At 43.4% G+C, this 26,473-nt stretch overlaps 1 protein-coding gene across 1 annotated transcript in view; it reads right to left on the minus strand.

Annotated features, from left to right (window-relative positions):
* Positions 1–861: 861 nt before the first annotated feature.
* The window catches only part of LOC100766260 (BEN domain-containing protein 4), a 29,615-nt gene continuing 4,003 nt past the window's right edge, over positions 862–26,473 (minus strand). Inside the window, 4 exon segments of the mRNA XM_027390819.2 lie at positions 862–6,897; positions 8,670–8,910; positions 14,477–14,565; positions 21,106–21,672. Of these exon segments, the coding sequence (XP_027246620.1) occupies positions 6,680–6,897; positions 8,670–8,910; positions 14,477–14,565; positions 21,106–21,672 (1,115 nt within the window). The 3' untranslated portion in view covers positions 862–6,679.

The raw sequence follows: 26,473 nt of genomic DNA on the forward strand, positions 1-26,473 counted from the left end.
TCAGCATAGACCGTTCCTTGCATTTATTAGAAACAAAAAAGCAAGCCATAGCTTCAGGAGGAAAGGACTCTAGAAGAGAAACCAGAAACACTTAAAAAAACAAACAAAACAAAAACCCAAAAAACCCAGTAACAACTAAGTGGCAAAAGAGACAAAACAGCAAGTTAGGGGTTGGGGAGATGGGTCAGTGGCTGAAACACTTGTGGTACAGGCAAAAGGATCTTAATTTAGATCCGAAGACCTCAACACAAAGGCTATATGGGTGGTGACTTGCCTGTGATTCAAGGTCTAGAAGGCAGGGGCAGGGGACTCCCACAGCAAGTTGACTAGTATGACTAGCCTTATCCATTCACTCTGGGATTGACTGTGAAACACTACTGATTGGGGATGTCCTTCGGAATATGTTTCTCTTACTGGTTGATGAATAAAACACTGTCTGGCTAGTGAGGCAGGAAGATAGGCGGGCGAGGATGAGAATTCTGGGAAAGAAAGGCAAAGAGAGCCCGCCAGACAGACGACTTGTAGCCAACAAAGGAGTAAGAGGTCTGGACCCTTCTCTGGTAAGATAAGACCACATGGAAATACATAGATTAATACAAATGGGTTAATAATTAAGATAGAGATAGCCAATAAGAAGCCCTAGCCATCTGCCAACAGCTTTATAATTAATATAAGTCTTTGTGTGCTTATTTGGGGCTCTCAAAAATAATCTGGGAGACACAGAGGATTCTTGAGATCAACCTTGGGCCTCCACAATTCATACAATGTGCACACATGCCCACAAACGAGGATGCATATACATATGTACACACACACACACACACACACACACACAAAGAAAAAAAAAAACAAGTTAAAACATTAACAGGTAACTTGACATTTATTGTGCAATTTTATCCCCAACAGAACATGTGGCATTCTAGAGGTATATGAGGTAAGAAAATCAATATTCCAATTAGAACACCCGAAATAATTAGCTCTAGTAACAAATGTCTCTTATAATTAAAAATATTGAATGTTTAAAAAACTCTTATAACATTTTAGGTTCCTAAAAGAAATGGCCTAACACTTAAAAAACAACTTACTCTTCTATATAAATTGTTCACAAAATTTTTTGCTATTCTATATTATACTATGCATTTTACCTTTATTAACATATCCCTAGTGTGTATGAATTCCACACAGTACAATCAAATAGAAATTATTCAGAGAAGCCACAAGACTCCAACAATAAAAATATTAGGATCAATGGATTTGTCACAGTTTCTCCACAAGTATTCATCATAGAAAATAGAGTAAAGGCAACTGGCCCCAGTGTTAGCTGCTACATGCCATTCTGCAGAGGCTTAGCCTGGGCAAGGTCAGGCTAGACAGTGACCGAGTTCCCTACCTGACTCCAGCAGGGCTTGCTCCTAAGAGGCACAAGCCGGGCCCCTTGTGGCTTTGGCATGCTCTCAAGGATGTTAAAGCTAAAACTACAGGGGCAAAAATCAACAGGTCACTATATCCTTTACATAATCTCCTCTACAATTCTCACAGTGACATTGTCAGTTAAAACCTCCTGTTCCACTGAATTTTAAGTGTTACCAGGAGGCTGCAAAACCAGCCACACAGAGATGGGAACACTGGTCAATACCCATTGCTATCACCAGGTGTTCCCCAAGAGGATCTAGTCACAAAATTCAGTTTTCTCTTATGTTCCTGCATCTTTGTACAGGGAACCTAAAACACAAGTAGAAGGGAACTAGACTTCTGATGTGTTCACTTCCCTTAAGAGTTTCTGGTCTGCCTTACAGGATGTCACACAGGCCACAACTCATGCCAGCCCTGTAGGAACTCCTGGAGGCCCAAGCTTCACATACTTGTATTAAGCACCTGTGTACTTCCAAAGCAGATGTAGCGATTGATATAAATACAAGCTTTCCCTCGGTAGCAGAAGAAAAAAAAAAGTTCACTCCAAAGTGTCGGCAGACTTTGAGTGCTATGCTTGACTGGGGCAAACAGAAAGGGTCATTCTGCTTATGGAACTCAAAGTGACCTCCAGTGAGCACCCTGGGCGGTGACAGCTTAGGGCAGCTGTGCGGGTTATAAGGAAGGATACATTAAAGTGCTTATTGAAGCAGCTAGCACACAGGAAATCCGGAGTTACACTTAGGTAGCTGTACTTAACTATTGCCACGGGAGTGATTTCCAATGGGACCAAATAATTCTGCAACATGCTGAGGCTCATTGGGCCACTTGTACTGGGGCCACTGTTCAGCGTGTCCCAGGTTTTCGAATGGGTCTCACTAGCAGATGCACTTTCACTGCAGTTCGGGAAACTGTGATTCAGTAAGAGCACAGCCCTTACAGTCAGCTATGGGAGTTCACAAGCCAAGTTTTGGCAATTTACTGCCTTAAATAGTCAAGACTGACAAAGCCAGTCATTAAATATGATAATTCCAGTTTTCAACATTTCTCCAAATTCAATATACTATGGAGAGTGCAAGCAGCCTCTAATGTGTAATTGCATGAGCCAACGTACTTTACCCTTCAAAAAGTGGTGATGGGTATTATTTTTGTCTTCCACATTGCTGATGTCAATTCGTCCCTCTCCTGTAAACACACACACACACACACACACACACTGATGCCCTGGCTGATAATGCAAGTAGCTCTGTGATCAGCTAAGTGACATTTTCCTCCAGTGTTTCAAGTGTTATTTTTATCTAGTACTTGTATAACTGAAAGAAGTCACCATCGTGTTTACAAAAATACACCATAATGACACACACTGCTGTTTCGACACATTTGCATTAGAGTTGTGACTCAAGCATCCCTCTTGACGTGTTTGCCAAGCAGTTTTGGCAAGTGTCGCTACATCCAACACACACACCAGCAAGACTCATACTGTATGTGCAAAACCATTTTCTATCACATTTCTCCAAATCCGCATGGGAAAGCAGTCACAGATTAACACAGACCTGTACTGTGACATGGTACAGCATTTAAAATCTTTTCTATAAGTCACCAAAAAATGACCTTTAACCCAAAAAAGATAATGGGTCTATATAGAAACTAAGGAGGTAGTCGGTGGGTGTCAGGGCTAGTCTAGAGCACATACTGAACAATGTTTCACCCCTACACCGCAACAAAACAAACAAACAAAAAACAACTCAAATGAGGGCAGTGAATGTTTTCGTTCTGGACACGGTGCACATCTTCCCATAGAGCTCCATCCACGTTCTCAGAGTTGCAGAAAAGAGGCACAAGTCATAAATGGCAGGGATATGCAGAAATCGGAAACCTGCAGATTCCTCAGTTTGAGTTATTGTTTAGATTTTGTGTAAACATCTATTATTTCAAGAATTATTACTGGACTGAATAATAAAAAATTCCTATTGCTATCAGTGACCATAACCTGATGCCATGGGGAGTAGCTGTGTTAAATACAATTGTAATTACATGTCTCCTATCATCCTGATGAAGGGTCAGGGATGACACATGAACCACCTGCTGACTACAGCTTCGAGTGCTGACATGTGTCCCTCAACACCTGACCAAGAGATGACAGCACTCTTGCGCTCCTATACTCTCTACTACCTTTTTAGGGGAAGCCTTATGAAACACATGGCGACAGTTCCCCAAATGCTGTGATGGACAAGGAACAGGGTTAAGGCCCAGCAGAAATACTTTCAAGCAAAAAAGCTACAATTTGAAATGCTTCAGTTTTCTTGATACCATGAGAAGCTGAACAGTGCACCCACAAACGGGCTGGTGAGAAATGTGACCTTATCAAATGTTTGTAGAGCACTGCTCCCCTCTGTCGGCTCCTGGTCCCAGTTCCCTGACAGGTCATTCCAGGACCACCCTCCTCTTGGCAAGATCTGTGCCTGGGAAGTCAATCACTGTGAGAAGCAGGCATTTTAATTTGGAAAAAGAATAATACACCACGGCAATGTCACTATTAACCATGGAACTTCTGAAAGCCAGGACACAAGACTTTACCTAATAACAGACAAAAACATCACATTTAGTCACGACAGCCTGGCAACCACATTTCTCTCACCAATGAAACTGCACAGCTGCATCCTGAGCTGTTTTTAACTCAAGTCTACTTCAAACCAACACTAAATGACTCAGGGTAATTCTAAAAGTTGACAGAGGACTGAGTTTTGTGTTGGGAGAGCAATGTGTCTGACTTCGAGAATGATGTGGAAAATCAAACCAAGCTGACAAGACAAACATCCTCTAACCTCCAGACATTAAATCAAAGGCTTGTGGAGAGATCGGGGTAGCCTGATTAATGGTGAGCTCTGAATCCCTGCCAGACATGGCACCTTTTGCAGGCTGATTTAACACTCAGGTGACCACATAGGAGCCCAGCATGACCTGAGTAGCACCCAGCCTTAAATGGATACACACTAGAAGAAAGAGCCAGCAGAGTACTGAGACAGGTCTTAAGTGGCTGCCTGCTGGTATCAGGCAGTGAATTCACTAAGCTAAACAAAACAGTAATCATGTAAACAGAGGCAGGAAAAATGGACACTTGACTGTGGCTGAGGACTATAGGTCCTAGGCTCAGGACACACATGCAAACTGGCTGCAGATGCTGAGGAAGTCAACGCTGCAGTCCTTAGTTTCCTCATGTGCACGTTGGTCAGTATTACTTATACTGTTTCAGAACTGGTCACTTGTGGGAAACTTGACAGAGCAGACATTCACCTGGAGTGAGAATGAGAGGCAGAGAGCAGGCAGTTGAGCAAAGTCAGTGTTAAGACTAGCATGGGCGCCCTTTCAAGTGGCGGAAGCAACTGCCAGTCTGGAGGTTCCTGTCCCTGCCTCACAGCTGTGGTGAGTCAAAGGCTCAGAGAGTTGGTGCCCAAAATGCTCCTGTCACCTTTAGTGAAGACCTGCACCACTGTGGGCTCCAACATGATGCACAGAAGGCATGTCCAGACTCCTCAAACTTATAGGGGAAAGACACAGCCTGCAAGTCTGCACCCCTTAAAAGCAGCTGCTAAACATGTCTGCTATTGCAAGGACAACATACCCAGAAGCAAGAGGCACTGAAGCCCAGTGCAAAGGGAAGATGGGCATGCAGATGAGGGGATGGTGGGCTTATGGCACTGGAAATTCCCTAGGACAGATTTCCCAGACCTTTGAGCACACATTAAGAAATACCCCCTTCCCTTGGATAGCCAAGGACACTGCTCTTACCCATTGTAAGCGACAGCTCATTTACTCAACTTCTTTTACTTCTAAACTGCCCAGCCAATTTGTTCAAAATCTGATGCTAAATATTGAATATAAAGGATGTGATTTATTTTGACAAAACTGGCCTCCCCAAAAGTCCTTTTCTAAATGGATACAGTATGAATTTCTATCCCATTTCCAAAACTCTTCACTGTGTTCGTAGATGTCATTCACAGTCTTCAATAAATGCTGTCCCTGTAGCTCTTGGTTCCACAAAGCACACAGTAATCTTGACTCATTTGGTAAGCAAATCACTCAAGTCCAAAACTGAGTCCTTATCAAAAACCATTCTAGCACCTCTGTAGCCTCTGCTGGGAAATGGCTCCCAGGGCACCACTAACCTCCCATATGGATTCCACAGATTAACCAGGGAAGCAGAGCTTAGACTGCAGAGGACTTGTGCAGAAAGGAGAGGCACAGCTGGAAAAAGTGTTGTCATCCATGACAATGGAAACAGAAGATCCATACATTCTAACCCAGCCCAGAAAGGTCCTCAAGAGAAATCATCAACAAGCCATTGCATAGTTGTCAGAATGGCCTTGAAGCTGCGTCTACAATGCCTGACCCCCGGTCAGTAGTAGCAGATGCCATAAGTCATACTCCATGCTTGGTCTTACCAAACAGCCAGGTCATGGGAGTTCTCACTAACCCACCTCCCTGGCATAGTGTCCACAGAGTACGACTTAAGGCTATGGAAGCTGTGCATCAAGGCTTCTGAAAATAGTTTTGACTCTTTGGATGTTTCCTAAAGATATAAAGAAAATCTTTATATCTTTATAAAGAAAATCTGCTTGTAAACCACAGAAACCAGACTGCCTTTCTGATGGACACAGTGAATTTTGTCTATGAAATTAACAGAAAAGTGACTGACCTTCCCTTGAACATCTAAAGACATGGCCTCTGTTCTCTGGCTTCTAATCAGTAAGAGTTTATGACATACAGGAGCTTACAGTGTCACCTATCCTCTTTGCTAAGAACTCTGAATTCAAGTCTTTGGAAAATTGAAAGAAAACTTACTTGAATTAAATGAGAAAATGCTTGTTCCTTAAAACAACTGTGTCTTCCCTTCCCCCATGTGCAGGAACACTAACTGAACCTTCCCAGGAGACCAGCTCTGCTCAGGAGGCCAGGCAGATTTGAAGACTTGGGACAGGAGACACCCCTGATGTCAACCTAGTATGACTTTATGACTGTACCTTTTCCTGTGATATAACACACCCCAAACCTACTGTGGGTACCAGAGACTTCCCAGAAAACCTTAAAGTGGATTTCTATTTAGGAACCGTGGCAGTGGGTCAAGAGTTTTAAGTCTGAGAATGTGTAAAGTACGACAGAATAACATGCTTTGGACTCTAAGGTGACAAGGAAATGGACATCCACAACTGGAGCTCTTTAAAAAAACCAAACACAAAAACACCGCTGCTACGTGGGAAGGTTCTTTCCACTAGTCCCCAGATCCATCCTGTGAACTCTTGTTGAAGATCTCATCTTGGGAAGCCTGGTGATCCATCCCTTCATAAAATGAGCCGCCGTTGTGCAGGAAAGTCCCCACTGCCCGTCCCTGTCGGGCATGGCCCACAGCATCGCTGAACACTTTGTTTATCTGCTCCTCTGAAGGCATCCACCAATCAGGGTTGGAGGTACAGTGCATCCTAATGAATTCTGGGGAATACAAACAACAGTAAAAAACAGAGCAAACAGCTGGTTTTTGATGGATGATGACAGAAAGGCTGCTTAACCTATACAAGAAGCACTATCAGGAAAGTTACATGGAGGTCCAGGGCAATGCCATGACAGCGTCACTCACTACAACCAATCTACCCCACACCAGTGTTCCATGTGCAAGAGCAAAAGCCACCTAAAACTTCTAGGAATATTTGCTGTTGAAAATAGAGATAAGTGTCTTCCTTAGTTGTTCTTTGCCCAGTTATATGGATCCCAGGAATGAACTCGGACCCCCAAACTTGTGCAGCAAGTATTTTACCTATTGAGAATCATTTCCCCAGAAGGGATGCAGGTGGTTTAGTTTTTAATACTTTGGATCCACAAATAAGAAGCCTGAGCCCAACACTGCCTGTTGGTGAGCCATTCTACCACCTTTAATGATGTTGGAGAATTATGATTAGTTAAATAAGATATATTTTAGAAATTCCCATCAGCTGGGCATGCAAAATAAGTGGAGTTTTCTGACTGGCCCACAGGATCACTTTACAGCACTGATACTAGTTAATGAAGGCATTCCTGTGCAGTGGCTTCCCCAAGCATGGAGCACTCGAATCAGAGTCATCTAGGATGGTTGAAAGCCATGCATGCACCAAACCTTCAATCCCTGCCAGGTGACAATGTATGGGGGTGAGCTAGAGATGCCTAGCTGCTACCCAACAGGACATGTGTGCTTTGGCAGGAGGGGTTACAGAGCTCAAGTGCTTAAGAGAAGGCTGTGTCCTGGGGTGAGTACAGGGACAAGCCTCCCAATTATCAAAGTCTTATAAGTGATCTATCTATCTATCTTTATCTATCTATCTATCTATCTATCTATCTATCTATCCATCCATCCTATCTAATCTATTAAACCCATCCATCCATCCATCCATCCATCCATCCATCCATCCATCCATCCATCCTATCTAATCTATTAAACTGTCACAACTTTATCACCAGTAAAAATTTGGATTCCTATCCAGACTAAATCAACATGTCTTTCTAGTCAATAAAATTAGTACTCAACTGTGAAGGGTCTTCTGGTGTGCTTTCTGCTTTGTGTTCCAAGACAGACTGTGTTCTAGTGGCCCTACCATGTTTCTACCTGTCTGTGTTTGATGGAACCTGCTCCATCAACTGCTAGTTCTCCAACCTTTGCCTGATCTGCAACTGTGGAGACCAAAGCAATCACCTAAAATACTGACCAAACTGTGTCATGTAGGCAGAATTTTTAACATAGAAAATCTCTCTCTCTCTCCCTCTCACTCTCTCTGTGTCCCTCCCTCCATCCCTATCTAAAAAGGTTTTATGAGTAAAGTCTACTTTCCGGTATGCTTTGCAAGCCAGATGAAGGTCCATGGAAGCAAGATACTTTTTACTAATTACAGAATGGCACATCTTCCCTCTCTGCATCTATCTCCCTATGCTCCAGTTTTGCTGAATGTGGCCTTCTCTGGCAGCAAAGAAAATTTGAATTGAAAGCGTGAAACATGAGGTGCTATGCGATGCCTTTGTACCAGTATGTGAAAACGAGGCTAAAGCAAGGAATCATTTACAGAGCTTTTCAACACCAAGTAGATGGGCCACATGAAGCTTAGAAAGTCTTGGTGCAAAGATTAAAAAAAAAAAAAAAATCAAAATACAGTAACAGCTGAACATTTGTGTGGGGAGCCACAGCCAATGCAGTGAAATGGGATCACGGATGGTGGACACTGAGGGGAAGGATGCAGTACCTCGGAGGCACGTGACTTTAACTGGATCCAGAGGGCGTCTTTCGGGACCTGTCTCTCCTGACTGCACTGACCTTTTCCTTTTCCCAAGGCCGCATGAGTACTTAAGCTCATCGGTTGTGAAAACAAATCTGATGAGGTATCGAAGGAGCCGTCTCCCATCTTTCTTGGAAGAATTTACAGCCTCGTCCCACTGTTTGCTCGTTATGTAGACAGGATAGTTGTTCAACAGCTGCTTGCTTCCCTGGAAAAGGAAAATATTTTCTCATTACCTACTGAGCCAGCCAGCCAGAAGCCAAATGATCTCCATTTCAAAGGCAAACATGCTTTTAAACCAAGTGGCTATGCTGACAATGAACCGGGCATTGAAGAGCACAAGTAATTGCTCACACTCAGAACGGGCACTTTTCAAATTACATTTGCATTTTCTATAACAAGAGCCAATGAGGTATAATGAACACCTTTGAAAGAGGAGCTATTTATAACTCGAATTTTAACAGGTAGGTTAAAATGTGTCAAGATCCAATGACAGGGAACACTCTTTAAATATAACCTGTAACTTTCCCTTTCAATCTATTAAATATGCAAAAATGACTTTGAAGAGTGTGATCAAATAGGTCCCTTCATCCTCTGGCTGCCAGTTAAGTTCGTAGAGAAATGGTGCCGATAGTCTATTTTAATAGGCATTACTTGTGTTTAAGGCACCTAACACATGATTGTCATTGTGTAACAGTGAAAACATGAAAAGAGTGGGTTTAAGAGGAAACTGGAAAAAAATAATGCAAAACAGCTCTTCTCAAATTGTAGCTTCTGCAAATGCCAATGTTGTCAACTCAAAATTTTTCTTACTTTTCACCTTCATAATTTATGTCTGCTGTAAAATTCCCAAGCTAAATAGCTGCAGTGGGACTAATTACAGCAACTTCTGCAACATTTATAAGCCATGTTTAGTCAATTGCACCCACGCAACCATTACTTTAGTTCTGGCTGTCCATAAAATTCTACAGTCCAGGACAAATTAATTAACCCATGATCTCAGTTTTAATATACTTCTTCCCCAGTAATTAAGGTGTACAAACTAAAAAAGGGAAGCTCATTCAGTTTTACAACTCTGACAATTTACTACAGGTTATAAATTTGGCACTGTTTGGGTCTGACAGGGTTTTATTTCAGAAGCCTCTTGCTTTAGTTAAGCATAGAGAAGGTTCTGGTATGAAGGCCAGCAGGACAGCAAGGCTTCATCTGACTAGGCAACAGTCACTGAACAGTACACACAGAAACTCATCTCTTCAGCATCTTCCTGAAGGTGAAAATTTGACTTGAGTTTCCTTTAAGGAATGTAGTTAAATTTAGAGACAGGCTAGCTTTAAAATGAACTGGGTTCCATGTCTTAACTTGAGAAAGCTTCCTGAACTTGCTAGAGTGGCTGGAGGTAGTCAACAGGCAGCAGCACACAAAACCCTTGGCTCTGGGACCTTGTGCACATGTATGATCAGCAATCAGAGCCCATGGGCCACAGGTTCTTTCAGCTGCCCTCAAGTAGGAGGCAGTGAGAGCACAGTATTAGTGCAGTCTTGGGCAGTGCATGGAGGAAGGAATGAGGGAGCTAGGCCAGCAGGGTGGTGAGCCAGGCTGTGGAACACAGATTCCTACCTAAGTGAAAGAGTGGTGAGCTGCATGGCTGATGCAGAAGGGACAATAATTCACCATTTCTCATGGACAGAGAGGAAGGGGCTAAGTAGATCTCCAGTGAATGACCTTTCCACCCAGGCAGTCGGAGATTGAGGTGTGGACTCCAAACTGGCTCAGAACCACTCCTTATCTAAAGCATTTTTATAGAAGTCCTTTAGTAACAGCTGCACTTCTTACCGAACAATTAACAGCAGTCTAAGGTGCTGCCCCAGGTGGTGCAATTATAGCGGGGGTGGGGGAGTGGGGGGTGGTGGGGGGTGGGGGTGGGGAGGGGATTGGCACTGGAGAGATGGCTCAAATGTTAAGAATACTGATTGCTCTTCCAGAGGGCCTGGGTTCAATTCATATGGCAGCTCACAACCATTTGTAATTCTAGTCTCAGGGCCTGAGGGGACTGGGTTAACCCATGGTCCACATACATACTGTGGAGAAAAAAAAAAACAAAAAAACAAAAAAAAAAACACCCACCAACGAAACCAAAACAAAACAACACCAGTCTAAAGTTGGGCCATGGGTTCAGCCTGGGAGGGGACTACTCTCAACTTCAATTCTTCAATTCAAAATAGGGTCAATGATACCATAGTCACCAAGCACAATGGCTCACATCTGTAACCCCAGCACTCTAAGAGTCTGAGGCAGGAGATCTGTTCAGAGTTCAAGGCTAGTTTCAGCTATATAGTGAGCTCCAGGGCAGTTCTGGGAACAGAGTGAGACCCTGCCCCAAAAGAGAACAAAACAAAGGACAATTACAGATTTCCAGTTTCTGATAAGGTATCCATTCATCTCCCGCCAAAGAGCTCTTGAGGGCCAGGATTTGTATGCTCCATGCAATACCCTGCTCCCGCTCCCGGAATTAACGGCAGGTGCAACATACTGGTGGACTGAACCATGTAGTACAAGGCTTACTTGGCAACAGGGGTTGCAGTTAAGAATTTAAAGCCAGGGGCTGGAGAGATGGCCCAGTGGTTAAGAGCAGTGGCTGCTCTTCCAGAGGAGACCTGCATTCAGTTCCCAGCGCCTATAAGGTGGCTCACAACCATTTCCACTCCAGTCCCAGGGAATCTAATGCCCTCATGGTACTCTATGTACACAGTACACAGACATATGCAGGCAAAATACCCACATATGAAATATAAAAATGAAGGTTAAAAAAAATCAAAACCCCTTTTACAGACCCTGTGAATATATTCACCATCAAACTTAGAGGAAAACTGCACAGCTACTTCTTGAACTGTTTATCTTTTCAATAATCCTCCTCCTCCTCCTCCTCCTCCTCCTCCTCCTCCTCCTCCTCCTAACATACCTGTTTCCCTGGAGTTGGGGTGCCTACCTGCAAGGAAAAGTTATGGCTAGCTTACTGAGGTTGTATTCTTTTCCAAAGAGTCACAATTCCTAAGTGGGATGGGCTGGCCTGGATGAGCTTTTCACTTATTCCTTAATGCTGAGCTGTGTCCCTAAACTGTGCCTATTTCAAATGAGGGTGTTTGTGACTAGGGAGCTGGCGATCCAAGACAGGGACTTTTTCAAATCTTTGAGAAAATCATAGAAGAGTCCTGTGCAATTCCAAACAACAACAGCTCAACATAAAACATGGATCTCATAAAATGCAGAGTTACCATTTGGAGGTAATTTTCATCAAGAAAAAGAAGAAAGAGAACCAGTGATTTATAGCCCCAAACACAACTCAGGATGCCCCGTGGGTTATGGATGAGAATTATAATCCTGTTTTTAGCATAGTTAAAAGGAATAAAATGTGATAAATAATAAAAATGAGAACATTCTCAGGTGCCTGAAATGACAATAAAAACAGTATAGTAATAATGATGATAAAGACAAGCAATGAAGTTTAAATAGCCCTATCCAAGGATAATACAGGCAATCCTCTGTCCCTATCTACTTGTGTATGGGGATATGAGTACACTTTTATGCCTATACACATGGAGGGCAGAGTTTTCTTTAAATGACTTTCTAACTTAATTTATTTTTGCCCCCCCCCCCCACTTTTGAGACAGGGTCTCACTTTGTAGTCCTGGCTGATCCAGAACTCACTCTGTAGACCAGGCTGGCCTTGAACTCACAGAGATCCTCCTGCCTCTGCTTCCCAAGTGCTGCGACTAAAGGCTTACAGATGTGCACCACCTTGTCCAGACTTTACCTTTATTTTTGAGACAGGGTCTCACTGAACCTGGAGCTCACAGAGTGGTAAGGCTGACAGGTAAGCAAACTTGTCCCCACCTCTGCAGTGCGGTGGATTACAGCTGCACACCATGAACCACACCTGGCTTTCCATGTGGGTTCTGGGGCACCACACTTGTACTATATCAGCTAATCCATCTTCCCAGCCCCTCTTCCTATTTTGGGGGGGCTGATTATGCACCTCAGTTAGGCAGTTACTAACCCTAACTTAACGAGTCACACTGAAAACAGCCCTCACTGTTTTCAAAGATTTTTAGTTATTTGATGGTCACAGCAGGGAGGGGCAATCAGAGACACTTCCTAGAGAAAGCACATGCTTCACTTGTGTTTTATACCATAAAATGCCAAGGTAACAAATGCAGTCTTCAACCAGGCGGCAGCTGTGGCGGTGCACGCCTTTAATCCCAGCACTGGGAGGCAGAGGCAGGCAGATCTCTGTGGGTTCAAGGCCAGCCTGGTCTACACATTGAGTTCCAGGACAGTCAGAACTGTTACACAGAGAAAAAAAAAAAAAAAAAAAAACAGAAACAAACAAATTTAATTATAAATTTTAATTTAGGCTTGATCTTTAATTTAGAAAGACAACTTTGCTTTGTGCAAAGAAGAGAGAGGTAAAAAGTGCTACAAGTGACCAGAAGGGAGAAAATTAACATGACATGTTGGGAAGAAGAAGAAACCCATTGACAGGGCAGGAGCTTCTACCTGGATTTGGTGAGGTTAGGTATCAGGGCAGATATGTGCAGAGTGAGGAGACTGTGGGCAGCCCACCAAGAGCCAGGCAGTGAATAGTAGTGAATACTGCTATGCAACTGGGCCGTGGGACCGTTTAGTCTTCAAGTGGCAGAGAACGGGGTTGGGGGGGGGAGCACCATAAACTGACTGAAACGGTAGAGAACAAGGAAGGAAGTAACTTAGGAACAATGGATGAAAGGATGAAAAAGTCCTGAGCATGAAGGACAGGGAGTCAGAAAGCAGCACTGACACAAAGGCTGTGAGAAGGGAAGTCAGAGTTTGAGGGACCAGTCTCCCAGGAAGGGCATGGGGTGGGGCAGGGGTTTTCCTGCAAATCACTGTGGTGAGGGTAGTAAGACTATAGGGTGGAGAGGTGAGGAAAACATAATGGAGGTCATCTGAACAGCTCTTCAACTTGTTCAGTCATTTAAAAACGAGTCATCATTTGGAAAGCATGAAGCGGGAATCTAGGGTTCTCAGAATCCAAGAGGCACTGGGGTGCTGATGGGGTTAAGGGGAGTTTACGAGATGGATGGTGGTTATGGCATGGGAATGCTGGCAGAGGGTGTTTTGGGAGCACACTGTGATAAAGGAGGAAGCACAATAATTGAGGAAGGAAAGGAGACTCAAGCCATGTTCTAAAGTCTAAAACCATGAAGATAGTAAAATAGTCAAGACTGAGCATTAAAACTGTAAAAATGCAGTCTGCTAAAACACCCTAGCATCAAGAGACCATTGTGCTATACAGTAGGAAACTGGCTGATTCTACTATGACTCAGAGGAAGAAAACAGCTAGTGTGCACTGTCTGGGATGTAATGTCGAAACCCCAGAGAATGTCAGACACTGAGAAGGAGGGAGGGAGGAACATGGAGACCAGGGTTCTGCCTGAAGGCATTCTGGATGTTATCTCCTTTTACAACTTCCCTGCTCCAAAGGAATGGGGAAGACTCGCCTATGCAGTTTAAATTGCCTGTTTCCCCTTCCTGAATCTTTGTAAATTAAATCGGCACAGTCTTTCTCCACAGAGTATGTGTCCACAGCAAGAGACCCAGACCCACAAACGCCCCACAGTCAGCAATGTGCTTGGCCAGCCAATCTGCTCCACAGAGACTGGAAGCTGTAAGCAGGCTTCACCTGAGGGTAATTCCATCTGCAAGCCTGCACCCCTTTTTCCAGAGGAGACTCCTACCTCGGTGGGCTGGTCGGCGGGCTGTGGCAGGAGCTGGTTGTGGTGCAGTAGCACTGTCTTTAGGTAATCTAGGACCGTCTGGCAGGGCACTGTGGGAGGAACAGCAATGGCACATGTTAGCTAGCTTTCAACATGGGGACAGAAACCGGGAAGTTATTTGCCATTTGTACCTGGAAAATGGCAAATCCGTTTTCTCCAGTGGAGTGAGTGCAGACCCCATGCCTAGGAGTAGCTGCCAACACTAAACAAACTCCATGGGACTTTCTGTCTCATTTTGTTTGTTTTTGTCTTACTGGTCCTTTTGCTTGTTTGTTCTAATATTTATTTTACTTATTTTTGTGAGAAAAAGAATGAGAACACAAAGTTGGAGAGGTTCTGGAAGGAGAAATGACCAACATATTCAACATATATTGTATGAAAAACTTTTAATTAAAAATTAATTATTGGGGGGAAATGTAAGGTGCCCCTAATTTCACCAATAAATTAAAAGTTCAACCCACTTTGTTGATGCTGTTGATGTTGATGGGAATAAGACTCTGGCTTTCAGTATTAATTGATGAAAGACCCAAAGAGCCTATCATGGTGTCTGTCACACACTTGTAATGCCAGTTCTGGGAAAAGAGGCACAAGGATGGTGAGATATAGATCAGCCAAGTTGACAAAGGAATGGACATGTCCTGTGACACGCATATGGTACAACCCTTGATTTAGCATGGGAGCTGTAGTAAAATTTATAATTCTCACTGATTAAGTAGGATTGAAATAGTACCCATATTTTGCTTTGATATTATGAAATTTTAAATTTAAGCACAAAAATGTTAACAAAGCAGCTCATAAAACTGAAAATTCAGTACAACTTCAATGATGTTAAACATATGTATATCGAAAGGATGGGAAGGAATTCAGTGTAAATAGAGATTAATCTTAGTTGTGCGATTGTGGTAGTTATCACTGTTTGCTCTTTTGTCATTCTCATGAAAAGTGAGTGGTACAGGATGAGTAGTATCCTTTATCTCAAATCCAAGCTATCCCCAAATCTGAAATTTTCTAGACCCAACATGATGTTACAAGTGGAAAATCCCACACCTGAACTCATGATGGTTGCAGTTAAAACACGGGCACACTAAAATTTTTCATAAAAGTAAACCTAATTGAATTTTAATGTATATAATGAACACATGAAACATGAATATATGGAATGCTTAGACTTAGGCCTCACCCCCAAGATCATCATATAGATATAAATATCCTCAAATCTGAAGTAAAATGGTATAATGGTTCTGGTCCCAAGCATTTGGGATAAGAGAGGCACTTAACATGTCTTAAATTCTTTAGTGGGTATTAACAACACCAACCATTGTCTAAAAGCCACCAAAGTAGCTGTTGTTCCTTGCCTCTACGACATGCAGTATTGGTTATCAAGCCATAGCTGGGCTAGAAGCTCGATCTTCCTCTTTGATCCACAGGCATCCAGACATTTAGGCAGTGCACAGATAAGCCCTAACCAGGCCAGCTGAGTCTGCTGGAAGAAGTGGGCATTGAATATATATGCCCCAGTGTGGGAAAGGACTTTAAGGTAAGTGGGGCATGCCTGTGGACTGACGCTGGAGACAAAGCTAAGGCCAGGGAGACTAGGGATGTGCTCACAATTAACCAGATATCTAAGAGGCTAAAATAGGAACTGGAGAGGTGGCTCAGCTTGAGAGCACTTGCTGCTCTTGCAGAGAACCCAGGTTTGGTTCTTTCACCCACATTGGGGCACCTCACAACTGCTGTTACCCATGGCTCCCGGGGACCCAATTTCCTCTCCTGGCCTCCACAGGCACCTGTACGAACACGGTGCATATGCAGAATCTGTGTGTGTGCTCGCACACACACAATCAAAATCATTTTCAGAATTTAAAAAATTTTAAATCACTGAGGGCTTCCTGAACACTAGCCTTCCCCTCCTCCCACTTCCAGGTTTTCCCTTGCCATCTCCCCTGAGACAGAGGCCTCCAGATGTCTTAGTTGGTACCTTTTTGGACACTTGTCTAGACTTCCACAGGGAAACTGTAGAAACAAGTGAAATGTTTTCTGTGGGAAAACAAAACAAAAAAACAAACAAAAACCCCAAACCCAACCCAACCCTCATCAGTCAATCTGGAAAACAGAGACTGGTGAACTAAAGCAAGAATGAAAGCAGCCAGTCCAGGAACAATGAAGACCACAGCCAGAAAACTATAGAAACCCACTTTCAATCTGACAGTGTACAGCTCATGGGAACAGGGGAATTCCCAAGCGAGGACATGGCCCTTGCAGATGGGAATCAGTGTGCCCAGGAAGGCTCTGTGCATTTCAGGATGCCTTGTGTTCCCATGGCCTCTGAAAAGATGAGAGATAGGACGGGGGCTCATAGCTATAGAAATATTGAAAGGGCCCTAAGGATTAATTACTCCCCCAGAGGCCTTAAAAGGAAGTGCAGCATCCTTGGGCCAAATAAGAATTTGAGCAAGTCTCTCTGGTTGGTGGAGAAACTGTGACCCCACTGGGCAGGTTTCTTTTGTTCCCTTGTGCATTCTGCTGATTCCGTGAGAAAATAAATGAGGAAGAGAAATACAGAGGCTTCTATCGAAAGGAGAGACTGTGTGACAAGCTGAGCTACATAGCAACATCCTGTCTCATAAAACCAGAGAAAGAAAAGATGCTTACAAAAAACCCAAGCTGTATCTAGTGCCCATCCTGACACTGATGTTTCCAGTGTTCATCCCTCTAAGGAACAACATGGAATTACAATGCTCATCACATAACCTGAGGGGGGGGGGCGGAGTGGAAATGGGATGGTTTGGGACAACAGGAAAGAGACCCTTGCCCCAACCCCTAGTCTCTAAGGCTGCTTCATCTCCATCAGGGAAAGTGGGTAAGCCAGTCGCATGTAAGTCTCTTGTAAAGAAACTGCTACAGTTTTGGTTTTCCCATATTAAGGCTGAGTGGGCCTCCAGCTAACAATTTCAATGTACCAATATTATTAGTCATTTAGCCCAGGCTGGCCTAGAGCTCACCATTTTCTTGCTTCAGCTTCCTGAATAACTGTATTACAGGCCCTGTGCTACCACACCCAGCTAAAACCTTGGTCAGTTTATCTCCTTTTCTCAAGCACCATTTTATCTATCTTGTTAACAAGTCAAAGACTTCAAACTCCTCAAAATATTACTCGATAGTTTTATAGGAAATTTGAATGTTTTTATTACTGATAATCCCAGCTATCTGTTATGTTTAATAATATTCACATAGCCTAATTGTATCTGTTTTATAATAAGCTCCAGAATAGAAATATCTCAAACCAAATGATCAGCATTATTAATTAGTCTCCTACAGTTGCTGGTTTGTGTTCAGATACCGACAATGTTTTGTTTCAACAGGGACCAGACATCAAGATGATAGGCATCATCTCTGCCCTCAAGCACCTTCACCTTATCAGGACATCAGAAGACATACTCGGTAAACACAGGCTTGAAAACTTTAACAGAGGTATGCACTGTGTGTGGTGTGTGCTTGGAGGTTAGGAAGGATCTCTTATAGAAAGAGTGCCTTGCTTCAACTGGGCACTGAAGAATTCATAGGAGTTTCTCAAGAAGAAGACAGCATATTTTGGGGGTGGTTTGGCGGTGGAAAGAACAGTGGTCAGATAAAGTGTCTGGATGCTTGGTGTACTGTGGGCACTGAGGGTTGAAAAGTCTCCAAAAATGTTCAGAAAAAAAGAAAGCCAAGCACAGCGGTGCATGGCTGGTAATCCCAACTACACAACAAACAGAACTCCAGAGAAGTGAAGACTGACTACAAGAAGCTGACACAAACCTGAGGCTCGCTGGCCTCTTTCTGAAGTCAGACACTGCTTATCCTCTGGAAAAGCACTTCCAATCTCGGTATTGGGAGGCACACAACAGCTGCACTCTTTTCTTTTTTTTCTTGGTTAAGGTGGGGATTTGTCACATACCCCATGAGGGTCTTGGACTCTCTTCCTGCCTCTTCCTTTTGGCACTTGGATTACAGATATGCTCTATCGATATCCAGAAACCATTTTTCTTTCTTCTTCTAAGATTTAGTGTATGTGTATAAGCATTTTGCCTGCTTGTGTCTATGTGCATGCCTGGTGCCTGTGGAGGTCAGAAGAGGGTACTGGACTCCCCTGGAACTGGAGTTATGGATGTTTGTGGGCTACCATGTGGGTTCTGGGAACTGAATCTGGGTCCTCTGGAAGAAAAACAAGTGCTTTAAACTGCTAAGCCATGCCTCCAGTCTCAGGAAGGTTCATGTTCATGGGAAGACAAACTGAATTTAACACTTCATAGTCCTATAATATTGTTAACTTTGCTGTAGAGGAGAAGACTGAGGCTCTGAATGGGCAAATAAATGACTGTAGGAATCAAAGCTAATAAGCAGCACAAGTCCACAGCTGCAGCCACTCTCAGGGGCTTTAGTGTGCACAAAAGCCTTTACCCCTAACTATAGTACTGATTTACCTGTTTAAAGACATAGGAAACTAGTGGGGTTAGCTCTGTAGCTCAGACATGACTCTCTCTTGGATTCTGTAATCACAAATTTTCGCACTTGCTAAAGTATGCTTGGAACTCCCAAAACCGAAACTTTTGAAAGCCATTTGCAGACTCGTGCAAAGAAGTTTGGAATGTGAGTTGCCTGACAAATGTCCCAGCTGTGATTGCCTTGTTTCAATTCTTACGCTGGAAACAAGTGTCCCTGTCATGGTTTATTTAGGGATGTTCTTATATTTCTGTTTGGGGATTCATTTTTAAAATGACCTTCACTGTAGTGCCAAAGTGCTAACACCAAAAGCACAAAAGAAACAAGGTTACACACTTAATAGTTGAAGGCACTGTACAGGAGACTCTCAGAGGACTAGCTCTGTATTTCTGCTAGAAGTAATGCTACAGCGTTAAGGATCATACTGGTGATCAGACAACACAACTACCCTGAAGGTGGGAACTGACTCCAGGCTGTAGGGTCACAAACTGGACACCAAGTCAGAAGGCTTGGACTATGTAATTCTCCATCTACAGCTGCTCTCCCATCTTCTATGCCTCAACTTCCTTGTCTGTGAGATGAGATAGATGTCTGGTGTGGGCCCAGAGTTAGAAGAATAAACCAAAATGACCACAAATGTGTGTGTCTTACAAAACAGAGCTTCTGCCAGGTGCGATGGCCTGCGCCTTTAGACCTAGCATTCAGGAGGTGAAGGCAGAAAGATCAGAAATTTAAGGGCTGTAAACTAAGACCCTGCCTCAAAAAATAAGAAGGTAGGTTTTGATCCCCCCCACACACACACACACAAAGAGAGGATCTTATTATGAAGCCTGTGCTGTCCTGGACTTCGCTATGTAGATCAGGCTGTCCTTGAACTAAAAGAGGTACATCTGCCTCTGCTTCTCTGGTGCTAGAATTAAAGGTGTGTGCCATCATGCCTGGCAGAAGTAGAGGATTTAAAAAAAATACTGGCAATATTAATACTGGGAAAAACTCAATTTTCTTTCGTACTCTTTTCTTACTTTACTTTAATTTGTGCATGTGTATGCACCTGAATGAACGCGCACATGTGTGTGCTGGCTGCTACAGATCAGGAGGGTGCTGGACCCCTGGAAATGGGAGTTACAGTTGTGAGCTGCCCCAGTGTGGGTGTTGGGATGAATTAAAAGATACAAGTGAAATTAGTATTTTTCTTTTTAAAAGTTTTTAAAATGACTTATTGTATTTCATGTGCATTGGTGTTCTGTCTGCATGTACATCTGTATGAGGGTGTTGGATCCCCTGGAAATGGAGTTACAGGAAATTGTGAGCTGTGATATGGGTGCAGAGAACCCGGGTCTTCTGGAAGAGCATCCAGTGCTCTCTTAATCACTGAGCCATCTCTCCAGCCCATGTGTACTATTCTTAATAGCAAAGGAAAATAAGCACTAACAACAAAAATTCAGAGGTCTTGCTCTAAGAAAACTCCAACTCTAATACTATGAAAAAGGGGCAGGGACTGCCTCACACCAGGGACACAAACAGTTTAACTAATGGTTAATTAATTTACAATTAGTTTACAATTATTAGTTTACAATTTTTAAATTAATTTTGAGGGGAGGGTTGCATGCTTTAGAGATTGCTAGCTGAAACTTAAGTTAGCAAGGGAAGCCAGGGAAAAGGCTGGACAGAAAAGACCATGCCCTTTCCTCAGTACGGAACCCTGCTAATGCAAAGGTGGTTTCCTTCATATTTGTCCCTGGGGGACACAAAGGCCATGTTAAACAGAGACCACCTTTAAAGTACTCCCAGATTCCTAACAGTGGATGCACACTAATGCCAAGGCATCACATCCAGGAATTACTTATATACTGATAGAGATATCTTTCATGAGGGCTATGGGCTTCAGGGCTTATCCCCAAAGCACGTAGTTTTAACATAGACAAGACAGGTTAGTGCTTGTCCTGAAATTTCTGCCTGGACCAGACAAGCCAAGGACATCTTACATGTCCTGCTTTTTTAACTTTTCACCCCCGTAACTGAAGCTGTACACACACACAGGTATACATAGAGGCCAAGACAACTATGGATTTGTGTTGCTGTTGTCTGCTCAAAGTGTGGCTACATACCTGGGATGCTCTCCAATTTCCTTCTGAGTTCTTCATTTTCTTGTTGCAATGAGATAACCTCCTGCTCCAGCTCCTGGCATCGAGGACAATAGCCTTCCTCTTCCTCCTCCTCCTCCTCCTCTGGCAGTGTGGAGGAGGATGGGTGACCATGGGACTCAGACGTTGCTGGGGAGGTCCAGCCACCTAATGTATGCACCGGGGAGGTTGAGAGAGGGTCCACATCAGCCAGGTGCCCATACTCACTGACTGATGAGGTGTTCGGAGTCGGGAAACTCCCCGAGAGCAGGTAATTTTGGAGAGAGTCAGTGAATACTCTCAAAAAGGCAGAGGTTTGTTGTTTTCTTTGCATATATTGCATTTCTATGTCTATGTTGTCAGAGGTCTGACTCTGGAGCCCTTTTGCAATGTGACACTGGTCCTGTCTTTCGTTGTAACAAGAGCCTTCCTGCTTGACACAAGAAATCATGGATTGAGAATGGTTGGAGTCCAGAAGTTTTCCTCCACAATTTAAGAGACTAAGAACACGACTGCACTGTTGGGCAAAGGCATCCAAGATCATACGGCTCTCTGGAATGAAATGAGAGAGACATTAGTGACCAACAGCCAGGCATAGAAGAAACAAGGTCCTCCGTTTCCAGCTTCACCTTCCAACACAAAAGGCCCAGTGAATCCACCATAGAAAGGACACACAGCTCCCTATTGTTCTGTAACCAGTGGGTGCCTGAGCCACCCCAAGCCCTAATTCTCAGAAATAACTGGGAACCGTATGGAGATGTCCCTCTCTGGCCTGCACGGGTCTGAACTCACACCTTTGGCTTCATTAATATCCTTACTTTAATGAATCGAGCCAGCCACTGCAGACTCAATTCCTCATTGATAGGAGGCCTTCCTGCAATCATTACTGCTATTTCTGGAGTGCCCTCTTGCCCTTGCTATTCATCAGCTGATACAATCCCTGCCACAACCACGCAGCTCACAGATGCAAACTAGAGAAGAGAGATTAGTCCTTGTGAAGAGCTCACTAGAAAGCTAAGGTATCACAGATGGATCTACAGGCAGGAGGATGAGCGTGACACAAAATTGTCACCCAACACTTGTGCACTCAACAGTCTTCCTAATCTGGAATTCTTCTCAAGGCCAGTGTTCAGAGTGATGTGGCAGCAGCATGTGAAAATGGGCTGTCTCTCTTCTCAGAGCCATTTGCACTGGACTGTCAAGTCTCCTAAAGGAGAACAAAGTGTGGGTGCCGTGAAGTCCATATATCTAAATTCTAAGCACATGTCTAGCGGTGCAAAGTAAAAAGGGAGGAGAAAGAGACCAACTTGCTACAGGAACAAAGAAAAATCTCTCCCAAACCCTGAAAGCATTATTTAATGTCCAATGCATCATAAGTGTGCCTGAAACAGGGGGCTCCTTCTCCTGATCTTCCCCATGGAGAGCTAGATCTCACTAGTGCAGAGTGACACTTTTCAGGCCTATTCAGTAGGAGGCCACTTCGGATTTCTTCACCTTACCCAGATTAATGGTAACAAACAAATCACTGGCGAACTCAAGGGCCAGAAACTCTTACTTATCATAAAAATAAATAGCAAGGCTTGCTACTACTGGCCTTCTCTGAAGACATAGGCCAAATATTTTTGTTTTACTTGATCTAGGAAAGAAAAAAAAAGTAAAAGATAGTGAGATGCTTGAAGTTTCCTTTGGGGTAGAGACAACAGATGCAGTAAAACCCTCAAGAAAGCTCGGCATGTATGGCGAATGAAAACACAATTCTAGCAGTGTGTGTACCCATGAGCTGTGGTACACAGATGTTCTGTCCCACAACTCAGGAGGCCAAACAGGAGGATCATTTAAACCCAGGAGCTGGAGATCAGCCTGGGCAGCCCAGTGAGGCACCTTCTCAGGAAAAAATGGGGCCATGGGGGGGGAGGGGAGATGACACAGGACATGGATGACAGATACTGAGACTTCTGTCAATGTTCTATCGTAGCACATTTTCATGAAGTAGGTAGGTATTTGGGAAGGGTGGTCCAAATTTCCTGTTTCAATTACTTCATTAGAAGACATAAAGAAATCCCAGCAGTGCCCCCAATACACAGGAAGTATCCATCCCCCAAGTCTAAACAATGCTATCATTCTGGGGAATTCTGAGCCAAAACTCTTCTGTCTACAAGAGGACTGCAAACTACACTGGGTTGTCAGGGTAGTGCTTCAAATCTACCCACGGAAGAATGGATCAATATATACCCACTGATGAGACGGGATCAATTGGTAAAGTGGTTGTCACACAAACATGAAGACCCAAGCTCCATCTCCAGCACCTATATAAAAAGATGGATGTGGGGGTATATGCTTGTAATCCCAGCACTGGGAGACTGAGACAGAGGGGTTCCCCTGGGGTCCCCTGGCCTGCCAGTGGGCCTAGCCTAATGTCTAAGAACAAGGGAAGGCTGGGAGATGGTTCACGGATGAGGAGCTTGCTGCACAATCATGAAGACCTGAGTTCCATTTCAAGCACCTATATAAAAAGTCAGTGGGGCAGCAAACACCTATAATCCCAGCACTGGAGAGATGCAGACAGGAAGATATCTGGAGCCTACAGACTAACCAATATTAACTAAAAAGTGAGCTCCAGGTTCAGTGAGGGCCCCTGTCGGGAGAAAACAGGGTGGCTGTCTATACAAGAACGGCCTGACTCAAAGCCCTGTCCTTAACTGAGGAGCTACTGGCAGTTGATAGTTGATAGAGAATAATTGGGGGTGGGGGTGGGGTGGACACTGCCCATTTTCCAGTGAACGGCCACACCCATGCACATATGGACAGTGCTAACTGGACTCAGAGGGTTATTACAAAAAAGAAGGCATTAAGTGGGGAGATGCACATGTGGGTACAGGGAGGAGATGGGAGCAGGTAACGGGGTAGATGTAATCATATTTCATTGTACGTGCCTGTGAAATCTCAAAACATTAAAAATAGGGTGGAACAATCGAGGAAGACACCCAATGTTGACCTTTGGCCTCCACACACTCCTCTCTTGGGGAAGCCTGTAAATTCAGTCTTTTGTTTTTTTTAGTGTTTTTAGATTTACTTGGCCAGGGTTGGAGGTGAGCACAAGACCACCCACCACCTTTGAGAGACTGAAATCCCAGATGCTTTCTTCTTGGTATACTTCCTTATTTTTTCTTAAAAACAAAAGCAAAAAACCTGTGTCCAGAGGGGTGTGTGCCACATCACATGTGCAGGTCAGAGGATAATCTGGGGTGTCAGCACCTCTACCTTGTTTGGGCACTGCTGCATATACCAGCCTCGCCTAACAGCAAGCACCCAGAGTCTCCTGTTGCCATCTCCTATCTTGCTATAAAGGGTGCTGGGATTACAGACGTGCTATGGCATTAGAGATCTGAACTGAGGCCCTCCTGCTTGGAACCCACAGAACCATCTACTTCCTGTTCCCAAGAGCAACACCACCTTACCCTTCCTTAGATTCTTTGTCAAGGTCAAGACCTAGGAATCCTTCAACAACCTCTGGGAAAGCCTATACCGGCTCCTCTCACCTGAGTTATCCAGTCAAATACACACCATGGTGCCAGAGCACAGAAGGATGGACCAGATCAGTGAAGATAAAAGAGAGCTGACAGAACACCATGGGTCAGCTCAAAACCCTAAACACAAACCCGGTCACTGATGAAAGTGCAGACTCCTGATCTATGCCCAGTCCTAAGTCCTACAGATCCTTGGGTGCCATTTCTTTTCTGATCTAAACTGCCCAGGAAGCCAACAAGTTGAACCACACAAGTGGAGAGGTGTTCCACTCTCGTTATTTTGCTTCCTTGTTTTTGTTCTTTTATTAGTAAAATCAAAGAACGGTATTGATTGGTAATGCTCAATTCTAGCACAAGAACAGTTTTCATCATTTTAATCCTATAATCCCACACAAGACCTTAAGTTGTATTTACTGTTGGAATTTTAATTGGCACAGTCCCAATTGATTTACCGCCCATACACCTTTAACACAACCTTGACAAACGGGACGAATACAAAAGGAAAGGCTTAAATGGAACTGTCTAGTAAAAGAGATGCTCAAATACATTTGTTCAATGTCCTACAAAACAGAGTAGTTTTAATCATATTGATGAATCACATTACAGCACAGATTTTAAGGGAAAAATATCTGACTTAGGGACAAGCGTGATTTGTTTTCTTAATTGAAGGATAAACTCATAACATGCTGAGAAAAAATCATTATGTAATATACTACATTATGAAGATAATCTATTAAAGTGCACTCAGAAAATCAGAGAATAGCGATGATAACAAAATAGTTCTTGCCTGTAGATTTGAAAAGGCATCATTCTGAATTTGCTCTCAGAACTGATCTATACAAAAATGGCAATTTTAAACCTGTAAGGTTGAATTTTCCCTCTTTTCAAAGCCTTGAAATATCTGGGCAGTGTATTTCAACACCAACATACAAAAGAGTGTGGATAAAAATATCACCATTGCATTGGGAAGAGGGGGCACAACTCTTCCATTTCAGATGTACCACAATCAACAATACTTTAGCTTTCTGGACAGACTACAGTCAGAAATGCAGGAACTGTGCAAGCCCCTTACCGCTAAGAAACAGAGAATAGTTCTGTTTCCTATGACTACAACTGTCTGAACTGAGCCACATATAAACATGGATTTTCTTAACTGTTTTTTTTTTTTTTTTTTAATCTCTTGTCATAGAGTGTCCCACACTCAAGGAATAGCAGAGAAATACAAAATCAGCAATCTACAAAGGGACTTTAAAAGTCTACCCCTATCTCTCCCACAATGTTAACAAGCCACAATTCCGAAGCCCTCTGAATTAGTGTGCTTTATTGTGAGCCCACTGAGAGACAACATCCTGCTGGTACTATGTATTGTGTTCACCCGGGTGCTGAAGCTTAAACTCGTGGTTCTTCTTTTTAATTAAGATTTTCATTGCTTGAAATTCGTCTGCACTTGTGTGGTTTTAATCCATCCTAAATCTGATAAGTGACCAAGAGGTGGAAAGCAGGCAATCAAACATCACCTCTTCTCTACTTTGATGGCCTTCACAGAGTGTGCCCATCACAGCCAACCCCTCAAGAGAATTCCATCTCTAGGAGGGAAACCACAGCACTGAAGATTAGTGGTAACCTTTTTGATTTTTAGCTCAGCCAAGGGTAAAATATGTTAATATTAAAGATGTAGGAGCAGAAAGTTTTTAATGGACCTATTAATGTATCCACACATTACATCTACCAAAGGACTTGCAACTAGTTCAAAATAGAGGATTCCCTTAAAGCATTAACTTCTTAAGAGGACTACACGGTATGGTACAGGAGACAAGTTAGAAAAT

Source organism: Cricetulus griseus, assembly GCF_003668045.3.
Source record: "Cricetulus griseus strain 17A/GY chromosome 1 unlocalized genomic scaffold, alternate assembly CriGri-PICRH-1.0 chr1_1, whole genome shotgun sequence".
In the NCBI taxonomy this organism is placed as follows: Eukaryota; Metazoa; Chordata; class Mammalia; order Rodentia; family Cricetidae; genus Cricetulus; species Cricetulus griseus.